This window comes from Saccopteryx leptura, chromosome 13 (genome assembly GCF_036850995.1).
Source record: "Saccopteryx leptura isolate mSacLep1 chromosome 13, mSacLep1_pri_phased_curated, whole genome shotgun sequence".
NCBI lineage: Eukaryota > Metazoa > Chordata > Mammalia > Chiroptera > Emballonuridae > Saccopteryx > Saccopteryx leptura.
The window spans coordinates 8,856,536-8,879,772 of NC_089515.1; the positions used below are offsets into that span (position 1 = coordinate 8,856,536).

The following is a 23,237-nucleotide window of genomic DNA, read 5'->3' on the forward strand; positions in this document are numbered from 1 at the left end:
GGCCAAGTCTCTTTTTATATGGAACAGTTCCTAAGTACTATATCCTTATATTTCATGACCTTAACATTTTAAAGAACATAGTCTAGTTACTTTGTAGAATATTTTATAAAATGTTTTTTATATTTATTTTTAGAATCCTAGCATTTTATTTATTTATATTTTATTTTATTAAATTCACTGGGGTGACCCTGGTTAATAAGATTATACAGGTTTCAGGTGCACAGTTCTATGATACATTATCTATATATTGCTTTGTGTGCCCGCTACCCAAAGTCCAATCTTCCATCACCAGATACTCGACCCCCTTTACCCTTAACCTCCAACCCCCTTCCCTCTGGTAATCAACACACTGTTGTCAGTCTTGAGTTTTTGTTTGTTTTTCTTGTTTGTTCATTTTTTGCTTTCAGTATTATATTACAGATATGAGTGAAAGCATACAGTTCTTGACTTTTTCTGTCTGACTTATTTCGCTTAGCATGATATTCTCAAGTTCTATTTATGTTGTCACAAATGGCAGTATTTCATCTTTCCTTAGGGCTCAGTAGCATTCCAGTATAGATATGGACACATCTTTATCCAGTCATCTAGTGAAGGACACTTCAGTTGTTTCCATGTCTTGGCCACTGTGGGTAATGCTGCAGTGAACAGAGGGGTGAATATATCTTTGTGGATAAATATTTCTTTATGATTTGACTCAGGTTATATAGTTTGGGTAAGAATATCCTAGAAGTGATGAATTGTCTGAGGAGCCACACATTGTCAGTTCATCTCACTGCTGGGGACTTGAATTTGTGCCACTTGGGAAAGTAATAATGTGCTAAGTGTGAAGTGAATAGGATTTTGAAAGTTAGAAAATGATTAAATATTTTGTAGGTTTGTACTTTGAGACAGTGTAAGTATTCTGTTTTATCAACTATATCTACTACTTTTACCTCCGTTGATAATGCTCATTTGAGTCATCTCCTGCTGAGGTGGCTGCGGAAGGACGGATTCCTGACTTCATCACTCATTCCTCCTGCATTATGAGAGAGAGCCGTCCCTTCTTCCTGCTTGTCTATATCAGTGTGGACATGGGGTCCTGTTTCAGTCAGTGTGTTATGACCCATTACTCATTATTTATTTTGAATGCTCAAATTGTCTCAGATTTGGCCAGTGGGAACCTTTTCAGGGTGACTCCCGTATTCTCTTGACATGTCCCATGATTCTTCGAGCACTTACTTACCTTCTGGCACAAAGGATTCCGGGCTCATCTTGTACTTTCCCCGACCCAGCTGTGCCATTAGGCGCTTCTCCAAGGTGCTCCGGTTTCTTTCCATAGAGTAGTGTTTGCAGAACAAGCCTGGGCGCTAAGTGTGCACCTTGCTCCTGAGGTTGCTTTGCTTTCGAGCCCCCTTAGGTCTGGGAAATACATGTGTGTGCACGTACACACACTCAGTCTCACACACACGCACTCATATATATTTTTATCTGTATCTCTGTGCAATGTATAAAAACCATGCATTTTCACCAGTGCCGCTGATTCTGACACACCAGACTTTGTCCTCTTCTTCCTTTCCATACCGGTACCTCCCTTCTCTGACAGAGAAATCTGACTCATTTTTCTCAGTGTGTTTATTTTTGTGGTCAGTTCCCTCGTATGTAACTATTCTCTCGACCATGCAGGCCACAGATGCCTGGACGCACAGACTGGCATCGGCCCCAGCAGCATAGTGGTGCACGCCCACTTCCCCTCGTCCCTGAGAAAGTCTGTAATGGCATGTTTTCCCTGTTTGAATTTACATTTCTTTCATTATATTGTTGTCAGGTTTTAAATGTAGGCTTCATTAAGGTAAACCTTAATGGTGAAATGAGAAGTATTTAAGAGAGTAAGGGTAGAAACACCTTAAAAAACACCTAAAGTGGAAATTTGAGAGAATACAACCCTACTCATCATCAAAAGAGGGTTTCTGTTAGCATCTTCCATAGATAAACAGTATGAACAAGTCCTCCCAGCACTGTGCCAAGGCAGGAAGCAGAATTAGTGTGAGTTTTTGCATGAGCTTGATAATGGGTCATCCTGCTTTTCTCTGGTAACCTTTTACAGGACTTTGATACCGAATGACTATACCACTGAAACTAATCTTGTGTTTTTTGTTAGAATTATCTTGGTGATTTATGTTTTATAGTTTGTAATACAGTCTCTGGGAGCCAAAAGGTTTTTCTTTTTTTTATCAACATCAGGTTGCTAGTTTAACAGTTACATAGTTTTTGTCTGACCAGTCAGTGGCGCAGTGGATAGAGCATTGGACTGGGACCTGGAGGACCCAGGTTCAAAACCCCGAGGTCGCCAGCTTGAGCCCAAGGTCGCTGGCTTGAGCAAGGGGTTACTCAGTCTGCTGTAGCCCCCTGGTCAAGGCACATATGAGAAAGCAATCAGTGAACAACTAAGGTGCAGCAATGAAGAATTGATGGTTCTCATCTCTCTCCTTTTTGTCTCTCTGTCCCTAACTGTCCCTTTCTCTATCTCTCTCTGTCTCTGTTGCAAACAACAACAGCAACAACAACAAAAAAAACCAATTACTAGTTTTTTTCCCTTAAAAAATGGTTTTTTCATCAGGGCTATTTGGCAAGAAAATGAAACTAAAAGCATCCAGATTGGAAAAGAAGAAGAAAACTATTTTTATTTGGAGATCACATGACCTTGTACATAGAAAATTCTAAAGAGTATACTACGAAATTAGCAGAACTAATGAACAGGTTCATCAAGGCTGCTGGATAAAAGATCAACACACAAAAATCAATTTTATTTCTACATACATAGAATGAAAAATCTAAGCCGGGGGAGGGGAGGGGCACAAAGAAAAACCAGATAGAAGGTGACGGAAGACAATTTGACTTTGGGTGATCGGTATGCAACGTAATCAAATGTCAAAATAACCTGGAGATGTTTTCTTTGAACATATGTACCCTGATTTATCAGTGTCACCCCATTAAAATGAATAATAATAATAAAAAAATCAAAAGAAACTACCATGGGTAAGCATATAGTAAATCAGGGGTACCCAAACTACGGCCCGCGGGCCGCATGTGGCCCCCTGAGGCCATTTATCCGGCCCCCGCCGCACTTCCGGAAGGGTCACCTCTTTCATTGGTGGTCAGTCAGAGGAGTACATTGACGATCTCATTAGCCAAAAGCAGGCCCATAGTTCCCATTGAAATACTGGTCAGTTTGTTGATTTAAATTTACTTGTTTTTTATTTTAAATATTGTATTTGTTCCTGTTTTTTTTTTTTTTTTTTACTTTAAAATAAGATATGTGCAGTGTGCATAGGGATTTGTTCATAGTTTTTTTTATAGTCCGGCCCTCCAACGGTCTGAGGGACAGTGAACTGGCCCCCTGTGTAAAAAGTTTGGGGACCCCTGTAGTAAATGTTTAATAAATACTTACAAAACTTAATTGGAAAAGAGCTCAGCTCAGTAGCATTTAAGGAGAACAGATGCATATTACATGGTATAATTTCATCTCAGCGGTGCTGGGAGCAAGCCCATTTTGTTCTCACTTACAGTTATTCTAACACATGTTCTATCTTCCTACTTTCTCACTTGAGGTGTTTTAAACTGTCTGGGCACATTTAAAACATTAGAGTGGGAGATTTAAGAAATAAATAGAAATTTCTTATGTTTTGGCACGTCAAAAAAAATTTAAGAATGAAATTAAACAATTTCACTTAAAAATAAATATATTTATAAAAGGAATAAAATTTTTGGGAATAAATCTAACAGCAGTATTAAACTTATATTATGAAAAATGTAAAATGTTGAAAGTATAGACCTAAATAAATGGGAACATAGTACCTATTCATGGATTGGAAGATGCATTAAAATACGAGTAAAGTTCTTTGCAGAAATTAACAATTCCTAAAACTCATATGAAAATGAAAAGAACTAGAATAGCCAAAATAATCTTGAAAAATAATAATAAAGTTAAGACTGTGTGGTTCGTGCAGATATATAGCAGTAATCTAGAATTGAAAATTTAAAATCATGGTCAGTAGGTTTTAAGGAATGATACTGAGGTAATTCAGTGGGGGAAGAAGAATCTTTTCAACAGATGGTCCTGAGTCAACTGGATATTCACATGTGAAAGAATGAAATCATTTCTCTTATTTCACGCTATATATAAAAATTAATTCAAAATGGATTGTGATTAAATGTAAGAGCTAAAACCATAAAATTGCAAAAATAAATAAATTGTCATGACCTTGGATTAGACAGTAGTTTCCAAAAGCACAAGCAACAAAAGAAATAAATTAGACTTCATCAAAATTAAAAACTTTCCTACTTCCAAAGATGCCATCAACAAAATAAAACAAGTCCAGAAAATGGTAGAATGTACTTGTAGATCATGTATCTATCTGATAAGGACCTTTTGTATCCAGAATATGTAAAGAAGTCTTAAAATTCTGTGAAAAGACAACCCAGTTTAACATGGGTTTGATTTGAATAGACATTTCTTCACAAAAGACATGTGAATGGCCAGTAAGCACGTGAAAACAACAACTCAACATCATCAGCAGTCAGGGAAATGTAGGTGAGAACTGCAATATATATACTTCGCACTAGGGTGACTGATCAAAAAGACAATAACGAGTGTTGGTGAGATGTGAACTGCGCTGGTCCGATTGGGAAAGGGTGCGCGCACCACCAGGGAAAACAGATTGGCGGCTCTTCAGTGGGCTCCACGTAGAACAGGGGTCTCAAACTCGCGGCCCGTCGAACAATTTTGTGCGGCCCGCAGACTAATGCACGAAGTTCAAAATATTTTGGATAAAATTAAGTAAGCCCAGGGGCCTACTTGTATTTTTCATTTCTCTAGCATCCTAGCTAGATATTAGCTTAGTTAACAGCAGTTGTGATGCGAACTACAGTTTCTGGTCGTTTTGTGACACTGAGTAAACTGCATGTACGATTGTGCTTGTTGTACTGATTTTTTTTTTGTTTTCAACTGCAGTGAGAAAAGTGTTGCGTAACAGTTGCCTTTTGTAGACCTAGTGCGGCCCGCCGAACGGCTGTGATCTTGCTCTGCGGCCCACATGCTGAGTTGAGTTTGAGACCCCTGGCGTAGAATGACCTGTGACCCCGCTGTTTCACTCCTAGGTTTATGTCCGATAGACATGAAAACACACAGACGCTTTTACATGAGTGTAACATTGTTCATAATGGGTTAAAAGTGTAATTAACCCAGATGTCCATCAACTGCTGAACAGACAAATAAAAAGTGATAAAGTCATACAAGGGTATCCTCCTGGTCAGTAGAAAGGATTGAAGTGTTGATCGTGCAGCGCAGGTGAACCTTGAAACGGTGGTGCTGAGGGAAAGCAGCCTGTCACAAAAGGCCGTGGAGTGTATGATTCCAGAGGCAGCAGGTGGACGGGTTGCTCAGGGCTCAGGAAGTTGAGGGGACATGGGGAGTGACAGAGGAGGTGTGGGGTTTCTTCCCGGAATGCTGACGATGCTCTGAAATGGTTGTTATCAGGGTTTAACTACTGTGAATGTGCTAACCTAAGTTTAGATTTGTTTTCTTTTTTTTTTTGAGCTTTTTATTTATTTATTTTTACTTTTTATTGAATTCATTTGGGTGACATTATTCACAAAATTATACAGATTTCAGGTGCACAGTTCTGCAACACATCATCTGTTCACTGGATTGCGTGTTCACCCCCCAAGTCAAGTCTCCGTCCATCACCGTTCATTGCCCCCACTCTCCGCCACCTCTCCCCCTGCCCTGACACTGTCCATGTCCATGAGTTTTCTTTTTTGTGCAGTCCTTCCACTACCCTGCACCAATCTCCCTGCTTCTCCCCCCCAGCCATCAGCCTGCTCTCTGTCTCTGTTTTGCTTGTTATTTAATTCATTTTGTTCATTACATTCCACGTATAAGTGAAATCATATGGTATTTGTCTTTCTCTGACTGGCTTATTTCATTTAGCATAGTCTCTGGGTCCATTCATACCATCACAAAGGGTAAGATTTTCTACTTTTAATGTTCATGTGGTAGTCCATTGTGGAAATGTACCACAGCTTTTTTTTTTCATAGAGACAGAGAGTCAGAGAGAGGGATAGACAGACAGGAACGGAGAGATGAGAAGCATCAGTCATTAGTTTTTTGTTGCGTGTTGCAACACCTTAGCTATTCATTGATTGCTTTCTCATATGTGCCTTGACCCCGGGCCTTCAACAGACCGAGTAACCCCTTGCTCGAGCCAGTGACCTTGGGCTCAAGCCAGGAAGCTTTTTGCTCCAACCAGATGAGCCCGCACTCAAGGTAGAGACCTCGGGGTCTCGAACCTGGGTCTTCCGCATCCCAGTCCGACACTCTATCCACCGCGCCACCACCTGGTCAGGCTACCACAGCTTTTTTATCCACTCATCTACTGATGGGCACCTGGCTGCTTCCAGATCTTGACTGTCGTAAATAACACTGCAATGAATAGAGGGCAGCACATACTCTTTTGAATTAGTGTTTTGGGTTTCATCAGATAAATTCCCAGAAGCGGAATTGCTGGGCCAGTAGGAAGTTCCATTTTTTATTTTTTGAGTTAGCTTCACACTACTTTCACTTTTACCAAAATATATTCTGTGTGAGGTTACTAACAACGTTCTCTATAGCATAGGAAACTGATCGAGTCCCAGAGTAAATAGGCTGGAAGCATTAGCTGATTGAGCTTATTTTTGTCTTAAAATAACTGCTGTGCATTTATTTCCCTTTGCTCTGCATAACCTCTTCTCTCCCATACTAAAGCTGCTTTTCTCTCCACCATCTTCATTCCCTCCCTCACAGCTATTAAAACATTTGTTAAGACCTTTTCTAAAATATTCTAAAGCATATTTGACTTTGGACCTTCCGTAGTTGAGTTTGATTCCTGAGTTTAGTTCTATCATGCATTTGTTTTAAACCTTCACACTCTTCCGATATATCACACTTTTGCGCAAGCATATGTAGCTTCGTTCACGTTACCTTGCCTGAAGTAGACTTGCATCATTTTCCAGAAAGCCTAGAAGTCATCAGGTCTCTATAAAAATAATGAGTCAAATCCCCATAAGGAGAAGTAAAGCTTTGATCTCTAGATTCTTTTTCCTTTGAAGGCACCTGAGATATACAGTTCATCTCCTTTGAAGAAAAAGTTGGGTAAGAATCAAGCAATTGCTGCTCACCAGAGTTTTCCTTAAGATTAAAACATCATAGAGCTGACAGCATATTTCTATCACTAGCGATCAAATACTCACCTCAGAAAAGAGTTGTGCTGGATTGCCTTTGTGATAATTTTTGTTTTGTTTTATGAAATTGTGATACATTAGAGAAAGGGAAGATGGGAGATGTTTTGTGTGTGTATCAGAGATCGAGAGAGTCAGAGAGAGAGAGACAGACAGGGACAAACAGACAGGAAGGGAGATATGAGAAGCATCAATTCTCTGTTGCAGCTGCTTAGTTGTTCATTGATTGCTTTCTCATATGTGCCTTTATGGGGGTGCAGGGGAGCTACAGCAGACTGAGTAACCCCTTGCTCAAGCCAGCGACCTGAGGCTCAAGCTGGTGAGCCTTGCTCAAACCAGATGAGTCCGCGCTCAAGCTAGCGACCTCGGGGTCTCAAACCTGGGTCCTCTGCATCCCAGTCCGGGGCTCTATCCACTGCACCACCGCTGGTCAGGCGGGAGGTGTTCTTGTTGGCACGTTTCCAAGACATCTCAAGAGACTGGCAGTCTCCCTTTGAGGAGATGGCAGATAGTCTTCACTCTCAAAATGGCCTGTTTTTCTGTTTTTAAAGGTCCCCTCAAGAAGGGGCCAGCTGTGCTCTGTAGGTTTAGCTATGAAGATGTGTCTACAAGCACTGAGGACATTTATCAGGCAAACAATACAAGATGATTACAAAAGGGTTTTGTGAGGATTTAGGATGCATTTTTTTTTTAACTTTAGTAAATCATTAATTTATTTTCAATATTTTAAGTATCTGGTAGAATTTTTTTGTTTAGCTTTTAAGTTGGTTTTAATATTAATTTTATATAATGTGCCAAGAATTAGAATCTGCCTTTATTGTGATTATGAAACTGCAGGCTGTTAAGCTCAGAAGACAGAAATGTATTTTTTCATCTATACTGATAATGAGTGGTTTCTGACGGTAATATAACATATCTATTTGAAAGGCTTGATTGATTTGATTTTCTGGACTTAAGATATGGCAGAAAGGTGATGGAATACTATATTTGCATATTGAAATGCATCTTCTGAAAATGTTAAATTGGTAACTTGGGTAGAGTTTGGTGGAGCAAAAAGAGCGGTAGGAGAGAGGGTCATACATGGCGGGTGACACTACTTCCTACTTATTTCTGTAGTATGAGTTTTGCAACAAACATTCTTTTATGATTTAAAAAGATTTTTAAATAATGTACTTATTATTGAGTGTTCAGTAATTAATAGATGACTGAATTCCAGAAAATTGGTTGTTAGTTCAAGTTATTGAAATATTTAAAAATTTATATTATATCTTTTTTTTGATAACTCTTATTTTATGTCTTGTTATGTCTGTTCCCTTTTCCTAAAGTACTGGCAGTTTTTAGATTGATATCTTTGCGATCTTTGGGTAGGTAGAATTCTAAGTTTATATTTCAGGTTCCTGTTGCAGTATAAGTTTTTTTTAGGTGGGGAAAGAGAATGCTTTCTTAATTGCTAATGTTTCAGTACTCTCTTTTTAGAGAGAGTGAGAGAGGGACAGACAGGAAGCAAGAGAGATGAGAAGCATCAGCTTATAGTTGCCGCAGTTTAGTTGTTCATTGACTGCTTCTCATACGTGCACTGACTGGTGGGGAGGGCCTCCACCTGAGCCAGTGACCCCATGCTCAAGTCAGCAACCACAAGGTCATGTCTATGATCCCATAATCAAGCTGGTGACCCCGTGCTCAAGCTGGTGAGCCCATGCTCAAGCCGGCAACCTCAGGGGTTTCGAACCCGGATCCTCGGTGTCCCAGGCTGACACTCTTATCCACGGCGCCATTGCCTGGTCTGGCTCAGTGCTCCTTTGTATAGTCAACGTTTGGTAATGGGAAAATCTGAGATTGTAGGGCAGTTAAGGAATTTGTATTTCAATAAATGTATAATAAATTTCAGTTGACTCATCATCATCTGTGAGTCGGTGTTAGAATACCACATCTAACATTCAACACCAGCAACAACCCCGCATACTTCCAAAGTATCTGAACACTAAGACCAAGTGTATTTGCATCTCCAAGTGACTAAGAACATTAATATTGAAAAGAGTGAGGAGATTTTAAAGTTCATTATCATCGCTTTTTGTCATTATATATGATGTTAAAAGGTAACTGGTTGATATCTAAGAATATTGGCCTGACCTGTGGTGGCGCAGTGGATAAAGCGTCGACCTGGAAATGCTGAGGTCGCTGGTTCGAAACCCTGGGCTTGCCTGGTCAAGGCACATATGGGAGTTGATGCTTCCAGCTCCTCTTCCCTTCTCTTTCTCTCTGTCTCTCTCTCCTCTCTCTCCTTCTCTGTCTCTGTCTCTCTCCTCTCTAAAATGAATAAATAAAATAAATAAAAATAAAAAATAAGAATATTATGTATTTGATCACTTTGATTTAGATACCAAGGCCTCAAAGGTATTTGGACTAAAAAGAACTACTGGACTTGATTAGCTTATATGCTATGAGCTTGTCTAAAAATTTTATAAATTTATTTAGAAATTTTATGAGATATGTCTATATACACTAGACCAGTGATTTTCTACCTTTTTTTTCCATGGCACAAACACACACTAATTACTAAGGTCAGTGCCCCTGACTAAATACAACCATTTTCATCTTATGGCACAAATAAATTAGTTACTAAGGGAGAAGAGGTCAGGGCCCCTTTTTCTTTAGTAATTAGTTTATGAGTGTGTGAGAAACAAAAGTTGAAAATCACTGCACTAGACAATAGATAGGCACAACATCACAAGCCACTTAGGAATTTGATGTTTGAAACTTGTATATTGTGTTGCCCCCAAATTTGATTTGCATATAATGTTAAAAACCTTTTCCCTAATATTAATAAGCAGAAGCGAAGTACAATTGACTTTTTTTTTTTTTTTTACAGGGACAGAGAGAGAGTTAGAGAGGGGGATAGTTAGGGACAGACAGATGGGAACAGAGAGAGATGAGAAGCATCAATCATTAGTTTTTTGTTGCGATACCTTAGTTGTTCATTGATTGCTTTCTCATATGTACCTTGACTGTGGGCCTTCAGCAGATCTTGTAACCCCTTGCTGAAGCCAGCGACCTTGGGTCCAAGCTGGTGAGCCTTGCTCAAACCAGATGAGCCCATGCTCAAGCTGGTGACTTCGGGGTCTCGAACCTGGGTCTTCCGCATGCCAGTCCGACGCTCTATCCACTGCACCACCGCCTGGTCAGGCACAGTTGACTCTTAAACAACGTGAGTCCACTTATAAGTGGAATTTTTTCAATAAATATATTGGAGAATTTTTTGGAGATTTGTGACAATTAGAAAAACTCACAGATGAACCACATAGCCTAGAAATAGTGAAAAAATTAAAAAGATTTGTCATAAATGTATAAATTATATGTAGGTACCAGTCTATTTTATCATTTACTACCATAAAATATACACAAATCTGTTATAAAAAAATCTATCATAAAATTTATCAAAATTTACGCACATAACTACATACCATACATGACAGCATTTACTGTCAAGGAAATGTAAACAGATGTAAAGATGCATTAAGTCATACTGCATAAAAGTAACTCGTACACCCTGTACTGCTTTAGTAACCTCATGGCCGCTGCCTGTTGCGGTTGGATAACTCGGTGGCTGCGAGTTTCTGCTTACAAAGCCCTGTGACGCTGATCATCTCATCATCTCTGCTTGCGCAGCTCATCTAGCAAATTGCGTGTTGTAGGTTCAAGTGATCTCTCATGGTTCTATTCATTTGTGTTTAGTTCAATGCCGTAAACCTTGAGTAACACATGGGATCCACCCAAAGTGCCAGCAGAGATGGTGGAAACGCTCCCAGGTAGCAGAGAAAAGTCACGGCATTCCAAGAAGTAGCTGACGTGCTTGATAGTAGACCACAGATTGAGGTCTGTGGCGGGGCCTGCCCGCCACTTCAGGATAAATGAACCCAGCGTGGGGGCCCCTGTGAGAAAGGGAGGTTGGTGAGGCCATCCCTGCAGCTACTCCAGCAGACACAGAAACCTTGCACTTCTTGTGAAATATCTTTGTGTCTTTTTTTTTTTTTTTGGTATTTTTTTGTAGTTAGAAGTGGGGAGGCAATCAGATAGACTCCTGCATGCGCCCACCAAGAGGCAACAGATGAGTACTTGATGCAGCTAAGAAAATTGTTGAGGAGAAAGAATGTCTGCCTGAACAGGTTTTTGGGGTTTTTTTGTTTTTATTAGTACAAATTTTTTATTTATTTATTTATTTTTTATTACAGAGACGGAGAGTGAGTCAGAGAGAGGGGGATAGACAGGGACAGACAGACAGGAATGGAGAGAGATGAGAAGCATCAATCATTAGTTTTTCATTGCGCGTTGCAACACCTTAGTTGTTCATTGATTGCTTTCTCATATGTGCCTTGACCACAGGCCTTCAGCAGACTGAGTAAACCCTTGCTGGAGCCAGCGACCTTGGGTTCAAGCTGGTGGGCTTTTACTCAAACCAGATGAGCTCGTGCTCAAGCTGGCGACCTCGGGGTCTCGAACCTGGGTCCTCTGCATCCCAGTCCGACGCTCTATCCACTGCTCCACCGCCTGGTCAGGCTGCCTGAACAGGTTTTTAATGCAGGCGAAAGTGCCCTATTGCGTGGGGGCGTGGGGGCGTGGGGTGGGTAATGCCACAAAGGATATTTATTAATGAGGAAGAGAAATGCGCACTAGGATTTAAGGAAGGAAGGGATAGCTTAGCTTAGATCTCCTGTTTTGTGCAAAGACATAGGCATCAAGAACCATTTTTGTGTATTGGTTCCATTGATGCTTTGTCCTTGAAGTCAGGAAGTACATGGCCAGCAAGAGAGTGCCCTTTAAAGTTCTGATATTGGACAATGCCTCTCGCCATCCAGAATCCCACGAGTTCACCAATGACATCAAAGTGATCTGTTTGCCCCCAAACACAACATCTCAAATTCAGCCTCTAGATCCGGGGGTCATAAAGGCCTCCACGGCCTATTACATACATACCCCATGGAAAGGGGTGTGAACACTATGGAAGAGATCCCGGTGGAAAGAGCATGATGGAAGTCTGGAAGGATTACACCATTGAAGACGCCATCGTTAGAGAAAAAGCTGTGAAAGCCATTGAACCCGAAACAAATCAAGTCCTGCTGGCAAAAGCTGTGTCCAGAGGGATTTATATTCACAGGATTTATGACAGAGCCAACGAAGGAATAGTGAGGTTGTGGCTATGGCAAAAAAAAAAAAAATGGGGTGGAGGGTCTTAAGATACGGATCTTGAAGAAATTCAAGAGCTAATAGACACCACACCAGAGGAATTAACAGAATGACTTGATGGCGATGAGAGCTTCCAGACTAGGGAGGAGGAAGACTTGGATATTAGCCTGCCTGAGGGTCCCAGTTGCTCAAGACTTGTTTTATGGCACGGACCCTGAAACAGAAGCAGACAGTGGAAGGAGGATTGTTGCTGTACAGAGACGTTTTTAGAGACATGGAAAAGCAAAAGGTCAGACAGGAATTATAGTCCATTTCTGTATGACATCCAGTGTGCCTGCCTCTCCTGCCTGACTTCCTCCGCCCCCTCCCCTCCCCCCCTTCATGTGAAGACAGCGAGGAGGGCGGCCTTCATGGTGGTCCGCTTCCACTTACAGAATAGTAAATAACATCGTGCTGCACAGTTCATAAGCGTATCTGTCGTGCGTGTGTCGTCTTGTGACAATGTAACTCCGGCCAGAACTGTATGAGACGCTCTGTGTCATCATCACCATCTCAGTACTCACACAGAACACTGTGCAAAGTCCTATCCTTGTATAAGGTGAGTGATAGTTCATGCAAGGTTAATAGTATGTTCCTGTTTTTACTGTTTTATAATGTTACTTTCGAAGAATTACCTTACTGTCCACTATGTGCCACTCTCATAATTGGAGAAACTGAATATTAGCCTAGCATCGCAGGTGAGTGGTTTTTAAAAAATGTAACAGTGTTTCCAGTACAGTGCTGTGTTATGAATATAACTATAATACTGTATGCCAAAAAAGCTTATGGTTGTTTATTCATTAGTGTATAGGCGAGGGCACTGTGAAGCAATTATTGTATTGCCTTTTTTTTTTTTTTTTTTTTTGTACTTTTCCGAAGCTGGAAATGGGGAGACAGACAGACTCCCGCATGCACCCGACCAGGATCCACCCGGCACGCCCACTAGGGGGCGATGCTCTGCCCACCAGAGGGCGATGCTCTGCCCATCTGGGGCGTCGCTCTGTCGCGACCAGAGCCATTCTAGCGCCTGAGGCAGAGGCCACGTAGCCATCCCAATGGAGCCTTGGCTGCAGGAGGGGAAGAGAGAAACAGAGAGGAAGGAGAGGGGATGGGTGGAGAAGCAGATGGGTGCTTCTCCTGTGTGCTCTGGCCAGGAATCGAACTCGGGACTTCTGCACGCCAGGCCGACGCTCTACCACTGAGCCAACTGGACAGGGCCGTATTGCTGCTTTTTTGTTAGCAATGCATGAATTCTTGTAAATATGAATTCTTCATATCTTTTATTTTTGATGTCTGGTATTAGTAATACATATAACATACAGCGTTTTTTTATTATATAAGAATATAGATGTGTAGGTACTGACAGTTCATCTTGTAAATAGGTGACCCAAAGTTAACAGTATCAATATAGTACAGTACTATCCGTGTATTTTCCTGCGATTTTATTTACTAGCATTTCCTTTTCTCCTTACTTTAATGTAAGAATGCAGTATATAATACATAACATACAAGATATATGTTAATCAACTGTTTATGTTATTGCATAAGGCTTCTGGTCAGCAATAGGCTATTAGTCAAGTTTGGGGGGTCAAAAGTTCTGGGTGGATTTTCAGCTGCAGAGGGGACCAGTGACCCTAACCCCCACACAATTCAAGGGTCAACTGTATACCTTTTAACAAATGAAACAATACAAAATTTCCTACTTTATAGGAATACACTTTAAAATCATTGATGTAAATTATACACCATGGTGTGTTTTTTTCTAATCTTCTATTTTTATTTTTATATGCCATACTAGAAAACAAGAATTAGAGACTGGCATTTCATTCTAGATAAAATAATATATCAAAGTTTATATTTTTATTTGCTGGGGTGTTCAGTTTATTTGAATCTTAAAGTGTGTCTGTTCTAAAAAATATTTTAGGGTAAAGGTTTCAACGGTTAAACATCTTTCCATATAGACATACTTTAGAATTCCAATTTTAGAAAATTCAAGGGTTTAGATTTAGAAGGTATGGGGCAATTTTGGCAATGTTCTTGTGTCTCTCCTTTGCTGTTCTCGCTGATCTTGATGGGTTTTCTGTTAGACTCAAAGCATACTTGAAGCGACCTCTCCCTGCCTGCAGCGTTTATAGTGGGTGATGGAAGCGGCTGTCTGTGCTCTAATGAATGCATGTGCCTTAACATGCTCGGGACTGACAGCAGGAGCCAGGTTGCTGCCTTTTCCTCTGCTTGTCACTTACCCTGGTGAGGGCTGTGGTAACAGTAAATGTTAAATAAATATTTTCTTGTTTTAAAGTACATGGATTTTCTGCTTCGGTTGGATAAAGGAATCTGTAAGAAACAACACATTTTGGAGTTGGTATGTCCACCCAGGGACCGGAAGCAGGGCAGGTATCTCCAGCAGAGCGCGTTGGATGCAGGGACTGCCGAGAGCCCGGCAAGCACAGAGAGGTTTCCCAGAGCTCAGCAGCAGCAGGAAGCCACCGCCACGCCTGGACGGAAGAGCCATGGGCCCAGCGGCCGGGCTACACGTGGAAGCTGGATCCTTGACAACTTCAAGAGCAGCTGGAGCCAGAGAGGAGGGAGGAGAGATTTGGGGGAGAGGCCGCCTGGCTTCTGTCTCTTGCAGCATGCAGGAGGCGGGGTTGGAGCTGAGGGCTGACAGACGGCTGGGCCAGGAACAGGGGACAGCACTGGGGGGGAAGCCCAGCTCTGAGGAGGCCTTCTCCTGCCACTGTGTTCCTGTTCACCTTGCTCTCCTCTGAGTACCTGGATAAAATGGCGATCTAAGACTCCACCGGCCTTCAGTCCTGCCGCTGGGAGGACCCTCTGGCTGCATCCTCAGTGTTTCTTCCTCCCATTGACCGTGCTCTCCCAGGCAGTTCTTGGTGGAAGACACTTGTTTCCTCTGATGTGGGTAACTTCTCTCTTGGCCAGGAGCCTGATTAGCTTGTGCACCACCCACATTGCAAATATCTGAACAGGCGTAGAATGTGGTCGGTTTGGGAATGCCCTGATTCTTTCTTAGAAGGTGATGGAGATCAGGTCGCCTACGAGACGAGTGCATAGAATGGGATCTCTTGGGATATCGGTACTTCGTCTCTTCTGAAACTGATCTTGGATGGTTTATCCTGATTGATGAGTACCTGGTAGAGAAAACAGTATGTTGAAGAGTAGACAATTACTATTTGATGCTTTCATTACACAATAATAAGGAATGTGATCCAACCTAAGTATACCTAAGTATTAAAGCATAGAGGATGAGTGGGCATCCAATGAAATTTGTAACTTATAAATAGTGAAGTTGTGGAGGGTTGAGTATTGACTGAGAAGTGAGTTTCTGGCTGAAAGGCCCTGAGAAGTGTCACCACCTTTGGATGCATAGGAGAGGAGACTAGTGCTCCCACTTCTCATTTCTAGAAGATCCAAATTTAGCAAAGAAATAAAATGCATCAGTCAACCTTAAAAACTATTTTTTAAATTATAGAAGCTTTATGCTCATTATAGAAAATTCAGAAGGTGTGTGTGTGTGTCCCATGGTGTGGAGGTCCCTTGTGATCCCACCTTCAGAGATAGACTTGCTCAGTCATTCAGCAGGGATCCTCCTGCCTGTCACCTGCTGTACTGGACACTAGGGGACTATTAATGGCAAAGAGTCGCAGTGTTTTATTGAGTTTTGATACTCATTGTACTTTCTAGTGCGAAGGGCAGCAGGCAGTACATGTGTGTGTCAGGTGAGTGTGATGAAGAGAGAGAACAAGGAAGAGGGGGTGCTGTTCATAAAGGGCCGCTGAGGAGCCAGCATTACTGATCTGGTGACGCAGAGGGATGAAAACCAATTTTTGTACTTTCTTTGCTTTTTTTTCACCGAATTATCTTGCTTTGTCTGTGTAATGGCTGTGTACCATTTTATTCTATGGCTCTCCCTTACCATATTTAACCAGCCCTCCATTGGCGGATGTGCAGGTGCTTCCAGGTTTTTCAGAGCATTGCTGTAAGCATCCTTATTCACATGTGCAAACGCTGGCGTGTGTGTTTCTGGGACAGTGGTTCTCAGCCTACTTTGAAAGCCTTAAGAAAGGACTGATGCTCAGGCTCTGTTCAGACCAGTTTTTAAATCAGGATCTGGGAATGGGATCCAGGCTTTTGTATTTTTTTTAGAGGATTTTATTTATTGATTTTACAGAGGGGGGACAAGGAGTAGTTGCTCCCTTCGCGCTTTTCATTGGTTGCTTATTTGTATGTGCCTTGACCCAGCGAGCCTGAGGATTTGAACCGACGACCTCAGCATTCCAGGTCGCCGCTCTATCCACTGTGCCACCACAGGCCAGGCAGGCTTTTGTATTTTTTAAAATCGCCTCACATGACTCCAGTATGCAGCCAGGGAACCATAACTGTAGGATGTTTCTTACAAGTGGCCTTTTTGAGTCAATGATACACTATGGATGTATGTGTGTGTGAGAGAAAGGGAGAGGGAGAGGGAAAGGGAAAGCAATGAGAAGCATCAACTTGTAGTTGCGGCACTTCAGTTGTTCATGGATTGCCTTGACTGGAGGGCCCAAGCTGAGCCAGTGACCCCTTGCTCAAGCTGCGACCTCAGGGTTTCGACCATGAGACTTCAGCGTCCCAGGCCAACGCTCTGTCTGCACCAGCACCGGTCAAGCCGTTGTGGATATCCTAACGTTGTTCTTTGTATTAGTTTGAATTAGTAGCAACTGCCAGCCATGGAAACCTGAAATAAGTTGGCTTAAACAAGATGGTTCATTTCTGTTCTGTGTCACATTCTAGACACAGGCAGCCAGGACTGGTGTGGGCTTGTCCCACGGAGTCCTCTCTGCCTGGCACCTCCTGGACTTTGTTTCTGCTAGACTGAGAGAAAGCTCTCTGCCCAGGGTCCTAGACAGCAGCTGGAGCTCCCGCCATGGTGTCCTGGTGCCACGCGGTGGGGGGGGGAGGGAGGAAGGGATGAAGGATGAAAGAAGCAGAGGGCATCCTTTTAAAGCTCTCTCGAAACAACCACACAATCTTCAACTTGTGTTGCCTTAGCCAGAACTTCACCCAGCTGCGAAGAAGGCTGGGGGCCAGGCTCTCCTCTGGGGGCCAGTGTGTCCTGCTAAAAGCCAGGAATTCTCTTTTGTGGGGAAAAAAGGAGAGACAATAGTGGCAGCTCCTAGTGGGCTGTGCCGTGTCCTTTGTGAGAGCGAGACTGCACCCTGCCCACAGAGCAGCAGCGCCCACGGCACAGTGCTCATGGCACCCGCCGAGGGAGGCCTCGGGCAGGTGCGGCTCGAGGACAGGTAACGAGCCTCAGTCTGACTCAGGAAAGCTGCCTGTCGTAGACTTCGTCGTTACAAGAAAATAACAAGTGTCGAAGGCCAGTGTTTTCATTGCATATAGTTTTTGTCTCTCCCTGATGTTTCAGGAATTTATTACTTTCCAGCAGCGCGTGTGTTATTTATTTATTGGCATACGTTGGTCTCAATGCTGTACACCCTCGCCTGACCAAATAGCTCGAAGAGGACATCTTCATTTTTATCTTGCAGATAACGTGTTTTCAAATGAGGAAATGGGAAGCAGTTTGCTCCGTGATGTTTCTAACCAGCATTTTTTGTCATTGCAGAGGACGAAGGTCGCAGTAGGGACCCCGACCGGTTGAAGGTGTTCTACAAGAAAGCCGTCATGCCTTATGGCGTTTACAAGAAGCAGCAGCGGGAGCCCGGCGCGGAGGCGGCCGTGCTGCAGTACGCGGGCCTGGTGGGACAGGCGTGCTCCGAGCGGATGCTGCTCTTCCGGAACTGACAGCCCGGCCCGCCAGGCTGTCAACTACCATAAGCCTTTCTAAACCATTTTGTGGAATGTATTTGTGAGAATCTCATGGTTAATATAAAGATTTTAAAATATGTTATCTGGCCTCATAATAGGAATTTATCGTTTTGGAAGTTGGTTATATGAACAAGATAGAGTAAACTTCTTGTTGATATTTTGGAACGTAAAATCAGTATGTGCATCTTAAATGATTTAAATTATGTTGTACTTTTTTGTTCTGTTAGAAATCAAAACGGACGGTTTCCTCAGATACATTTAAAACATTAGTTTGGGCTGAAAAGAGAAAGAATGAGAGGGAGAGAGAGAGAACCCAGCGTGGGGCAGGAAGCAGCAAGTCTGCCTCCTGACTTGGAAAATGCCCCCTCAGAAGAGCCCAGCCAGGCGGCACCTGGTGTCACTGCTGAGGGTTGTGCTGTGTCGCTTACGGGGAACCCGAAAAAGGGAAGTGCAGACGTTTAAAAAAGGCTGTTGTCTTGACATCAGATGGCTGTTGACCCAGGACAGTCCTGTTCATATCCGCCATCTTGGCATGATTTTTTTTTCCTTAGAAAAATTATTATTAGTGCTCCCTTTTACTCTCAGAGTATCCCAATTTGGACAAAAATATATGTTTACCCTAGTTATTTATTACATAATTTGATCTATTCCTAGAAATCTAAGAAATGGCATTTTAAAGGAAAGTGTTGGCTCCTGCCTGCGCCGCCTCATCAGAAGTCCAGGTGCACTCATTTTCCATCCCTTAGGACTCAGGACACTCGTCTTGGGTGCTGGTTGAGAACTCTTTCATGGCTGTGCGACAAGTCACGTTGAACTAGGTAGGATGGCTCTGACCTCTGTCCCGGGGAAGGGAGGAGACCCCATGGCCTGCCCTCTGCTCAGGCCCCGGGGCAGGGCGGCTGCGCTGGTTATTTGGGAAGGACACTGCCGCTCTTGGCCTTTCACTGTCTTTAGTTTGGTCCTTTGCCCACTGAGTGATGTCCCTTGTCTGCCCCGCAGGGGGCTGCTCTGCACTGGGAGAAGGAGGGGTGAGACTTGTCTGTCACAGTTACAGTTACAGTCGGGCTGTGTGGCCACCTGGTGAGGACAGGAGGGCTGTCTTGAGCGCTTTCCCAGCCGCCCCCGTCTTCTGTGGCCAGCTGCCTGGCCATTCAGTCCCCGTTTTGTCCATTTGTCTAATTCCTGTTGATCTTTTTAAAAACCAGTTATAATAAAGCTTAGCAGTTTGAATCTCACTGCTGAGTTAAAATTTTTCTTCTAAATGCACATTTAGAAAAAAAAGAATAATTTTAGCCAGCTTAGAATAAAAGGAAGGCTCATATAACAATCTAAAAGTCAAATGCCTAAAAATTAAACATGCACATAAACTAGGTGTTCATTCCGAGTTTGTAAACCCTGCCACGCACAGGGCCCCGGCGGACGGGGGCTGAGTAGTGAGCAGAGCACCTCCTCAGCACAGATTGCACGTTCTTCTGGGACCTTCTCCTGCAGAGACAGGCACCCAGGAGCGTTCAATTCACTCTTATTTGGAACTGCCTTCAGAATCTGTAGAAATTTCTTTTTTTTTCTAAAATGAAAATAGCTTAACTATTTTATGATTAAAAGAAATGATACTGTGAGCAATTAAAACATTAAGAAAAATATAAAGTAAAATCTGAAATCCTGCCATTCAGAGAGGATTGTCATACATACATATACACACACATAATATTAATATAAACAGAATTAAGCTCTCCATGCTGTGCTTTCTCAATAATTAGTTATGAACATCTGAAAGTAGAAATTTCAGAACAGGGTTTCAGAAGTGTCATGAGTAGTCTCAGTACTAAAGTAAAATCGGGTCTAAGTATATGGTGCCCTTGGCATTGGATGTCCAGGTCGGTGACCGTAGTAGCTACTTCCATCTTCGCGGTTGGCGTGTGACATGGTATTCGTAAAGATCGCAACTCTTGAGTATCAGATGAGGAGAAAGCTTGAATGTTACTACAGCGCCGGTTTCTTCCTGAAGAACTCCGTGTGGGGTTCCTTCAGAGGAGAGTGAGGAGTCACCCTGTCTGGGGACCTGCTGTCCCTGCACGTGGTGTTCTGGTTAGCACCAGTGACTCCCCAGAGAGAGAGTTGAGCATGAAGGTTTTTCTGCTAGATTGCTGTATTCATGTGCTGGGTTTCTTGTTTTGTTTGTCTGTTTTGAGAATGGATCGTATAGTCATCCTAATGAGCAAAGTTTTTTGAAAAGACAATTATTCTTTTGAGTTCTAGCTGAGTGTTGACAGTGGGCTAAAAAACAAGGACAGTGACCTGGCTTTGTCAGTTGACAAGCAATCTAGCTGAGAAATCTGATTTTATGTCAGTGGTTTTCACCTGAAGACAGATGCGAGAACCTTTCAGAGGGGTTGATACCTTTTCAAAGCTGGAAGCTTTGCATTTACAATCTTAGTACCGGAGTCCCTTTCTGATTTCAGATAAATTCACACCTGCCTTCCTGTCTGGGGCAAAAGTGTAGCGATTCCCCATGCTACCACCTTTATTTAAATTATTTCCATTCTGTTGAGATTTTTGTTCTCTTATTTTTAAAATGTGTACTCTGAGCACTTTTATATTCTAAAATATAGAGGCTATTGTCAGATAAATATATTATTCATTTGATAAAAATTAGATGTTATTACTGTTCATGTTTGCTTTCAAACAGCTCATCCTACGTTTTATCCATTTTGCAAAACAGCAGTTGTGTGTGGTTGCTTAGCATATTGGAATATATTATGTAAATGAACCTTTTCAGATTTCTGTATAATATATGGTTTCATTTTATAGACTTTATATTATTTCAGTATGAATAAACATGAGAAAAGAATATGATGACCGGTTACCTAAAATGTACCTGTTTGTTGTTAACTTTGAAGAGGGAAAGAAAATGGATGTAATTGGGAGATGTTTAAATTAGAAGCTGTTCTACATATATTCTTTTCCAAAAGAAAACCAGTCACTGTAAGACCAGAGTTGGACTGCATGTTTGTTAAATATTTTGCCCTTGTATATGTTTTTTAAACAGTCCATATGATGACGCCTGCGTGGGGAAAACAAAGCTGCTTCTGCCTGCAGCGGCAGCTCTCGCTGGTCAATACATAAAAGACCTACGTTCTCGCCTTTTAAATTCTAGAGTACATTTTATCCGGAGTGGATATGCAGAAAACAGAGGGTAAAGCATTGGCTGTCTGAATGTAATATTTAATTTTCCATAATTGGAATTCCAGATCCTTTAGGTACTTAAAGCACGATGGATTTCTTTCTAAGGAATTAATAAAAATAAAAACGACTGGATTTTCACAAGATAAATTCAGGAGCAGACATTATTTTACCCAGAGGGATTTGAAAGAATGATTTAAGTAACAAACTCAAATATAATTTCTCTTAAAATGTTTAGTTTACAAAGAAATTTTCATAAATATCTCACAAAGCAAAGTGTGCTTTAATTGTTTATAATAGTCTACAGTCTATTTATGGAATACATTTACAAGTGTGTGTCGTTTTTTTTATTGAATTTGTTTGAGTGACATTGGTTAATAAAAGTTATGCCTCACCATATCGTGGTTTACTGTTCGTGGTCTCACTGTATTGTGATTTTTAAATCGTATATATCTAATCTTTTATTGTGGATATTTTGCTATATCGAGGGATTTTGTGGTATATAGGTGTTTTAATATTTTAATTATTTTTGCATAAAATAAGTGTGCAAAAGGTTTATAAGAATGTGGGGAGTGTTTATAAAGCTTTAAATATATATAAATAATAAACTAAATATAAGGTTGCTACTTGGCGGATTTTCGCCTATCGCTGGAGATTCTGAACCTAACCCCCGCGATAGAGGGACCGCTATAGGTTGCGGTTACAATTATTTCTGAAACACATCATCTGTGTATTGTATTGTGTTCACCACCCCAAGTCAGAGTCTCCTTCCATCACCATCTGTCCTCCTCTTCCCTCTTCTACCCCCACCCCCTTTCCCACTGGTTATCTGTGTCTAGGAGGGTTTTTTTCCCTTAATCTCTTCAACTTTTTCACCCAGCCCCCCAACCCTCCTCCGCCTCTGACAGCTGTCAGTCTGTTCTTGATGAGTATGTTTCTGTTTTGTTTGTTTATAGTTCGTTAGATCCACATGAGTGAAATCATACGATCCTTGTCTTTCTCTGACTGGCTGATTCCAAGCACACAATGCTCTCCAGGTCCATCTGCGCTGTTGCAAAGGGCAAAATTTCCTTTTCCTTTTATTTTTTTAATTTTTTTTAAATTTTTTTGTATTTTTCCGAAGTTAGAAGCAGGGAGGCAGTCAGACTCCTGCATGTGCCTGACCGGGATTCACCCAGCATGCCCACCGGGGGGTGATGCTCTGCTGCAGCCGGAGCCACTCTAGTACCTGAGGTGGAGGCCATGGAGCCGTCCTCATTGCCCGGGCCAACCTGCTCCAGTGGAACCTTGGCTGCGGGAGGGGAAGAGAGATATAAAGGAGAGGGGGACGGGTGGAGAAGCAGATGGGTGCTTCTCCTGTGTGCCCTGACTGAGAATCGAACCCGGGACTTCCACACGCTGGGCTGACACTACCGCTGAGCCAACCAGCCAGGGCCTCCTTTTTTAACGGCTACTTGTGTTTGTCTTTTTACAGTAAAGAGGCTCCTGGTAGGTATGATAACATGAACCCAATTTTCCAAGGTATTTAGATACTATAATTGCCACTGACATTCTTCCAGAATAGAATTACCTTTGTTATTCTCTTTTGAAATGGACACCAGAGAACGTTTAGACAATGTAGGAAAGGGTACGGAAGACAGTCCCTCGGAACCCCGTCTCTGACTGGTGCTGCCACTCAGTGTGGGCATCTCCTTTCAGCCTGTTTTCTGCCTACATGGATGTATATGTTTGTTTTCCTTTTAAGTAAAAATAGA

The 23,237-nt window shown here is 42.1% G+C and overlaps 1 protein-coding gene across 4 annotated transcripts in view; it reads left to right on the forward strand.

Annotated features, from left to right (window-relative positions):
- ATE1 (arginyltransferase 1) overlaps positions 1-19,879 on the forward strand; it is a 141,956-nt gene extending 122,077 nt beyond the window's left edge. For all 4 annotated transcript variants that reach the window (XM_066355734.1, XM_066355733.1, XM_066355730.1 and 1 more), the window contains exon 12: positions 18,098-19,879. In XM_066355734.1, the coding sequence (XP_066211831.1) occupies positions 18,098-18,276 (179 nt within the window). In that variant the 3' untranslated portion in view covers positions 18,277-19,879. The remainder of the gene's footprint in view (positions 1-18,097) is intronic.
- The last annotated feature ends 3,358 nt before the right edge of the window (positions 19,880-23,237 follow it).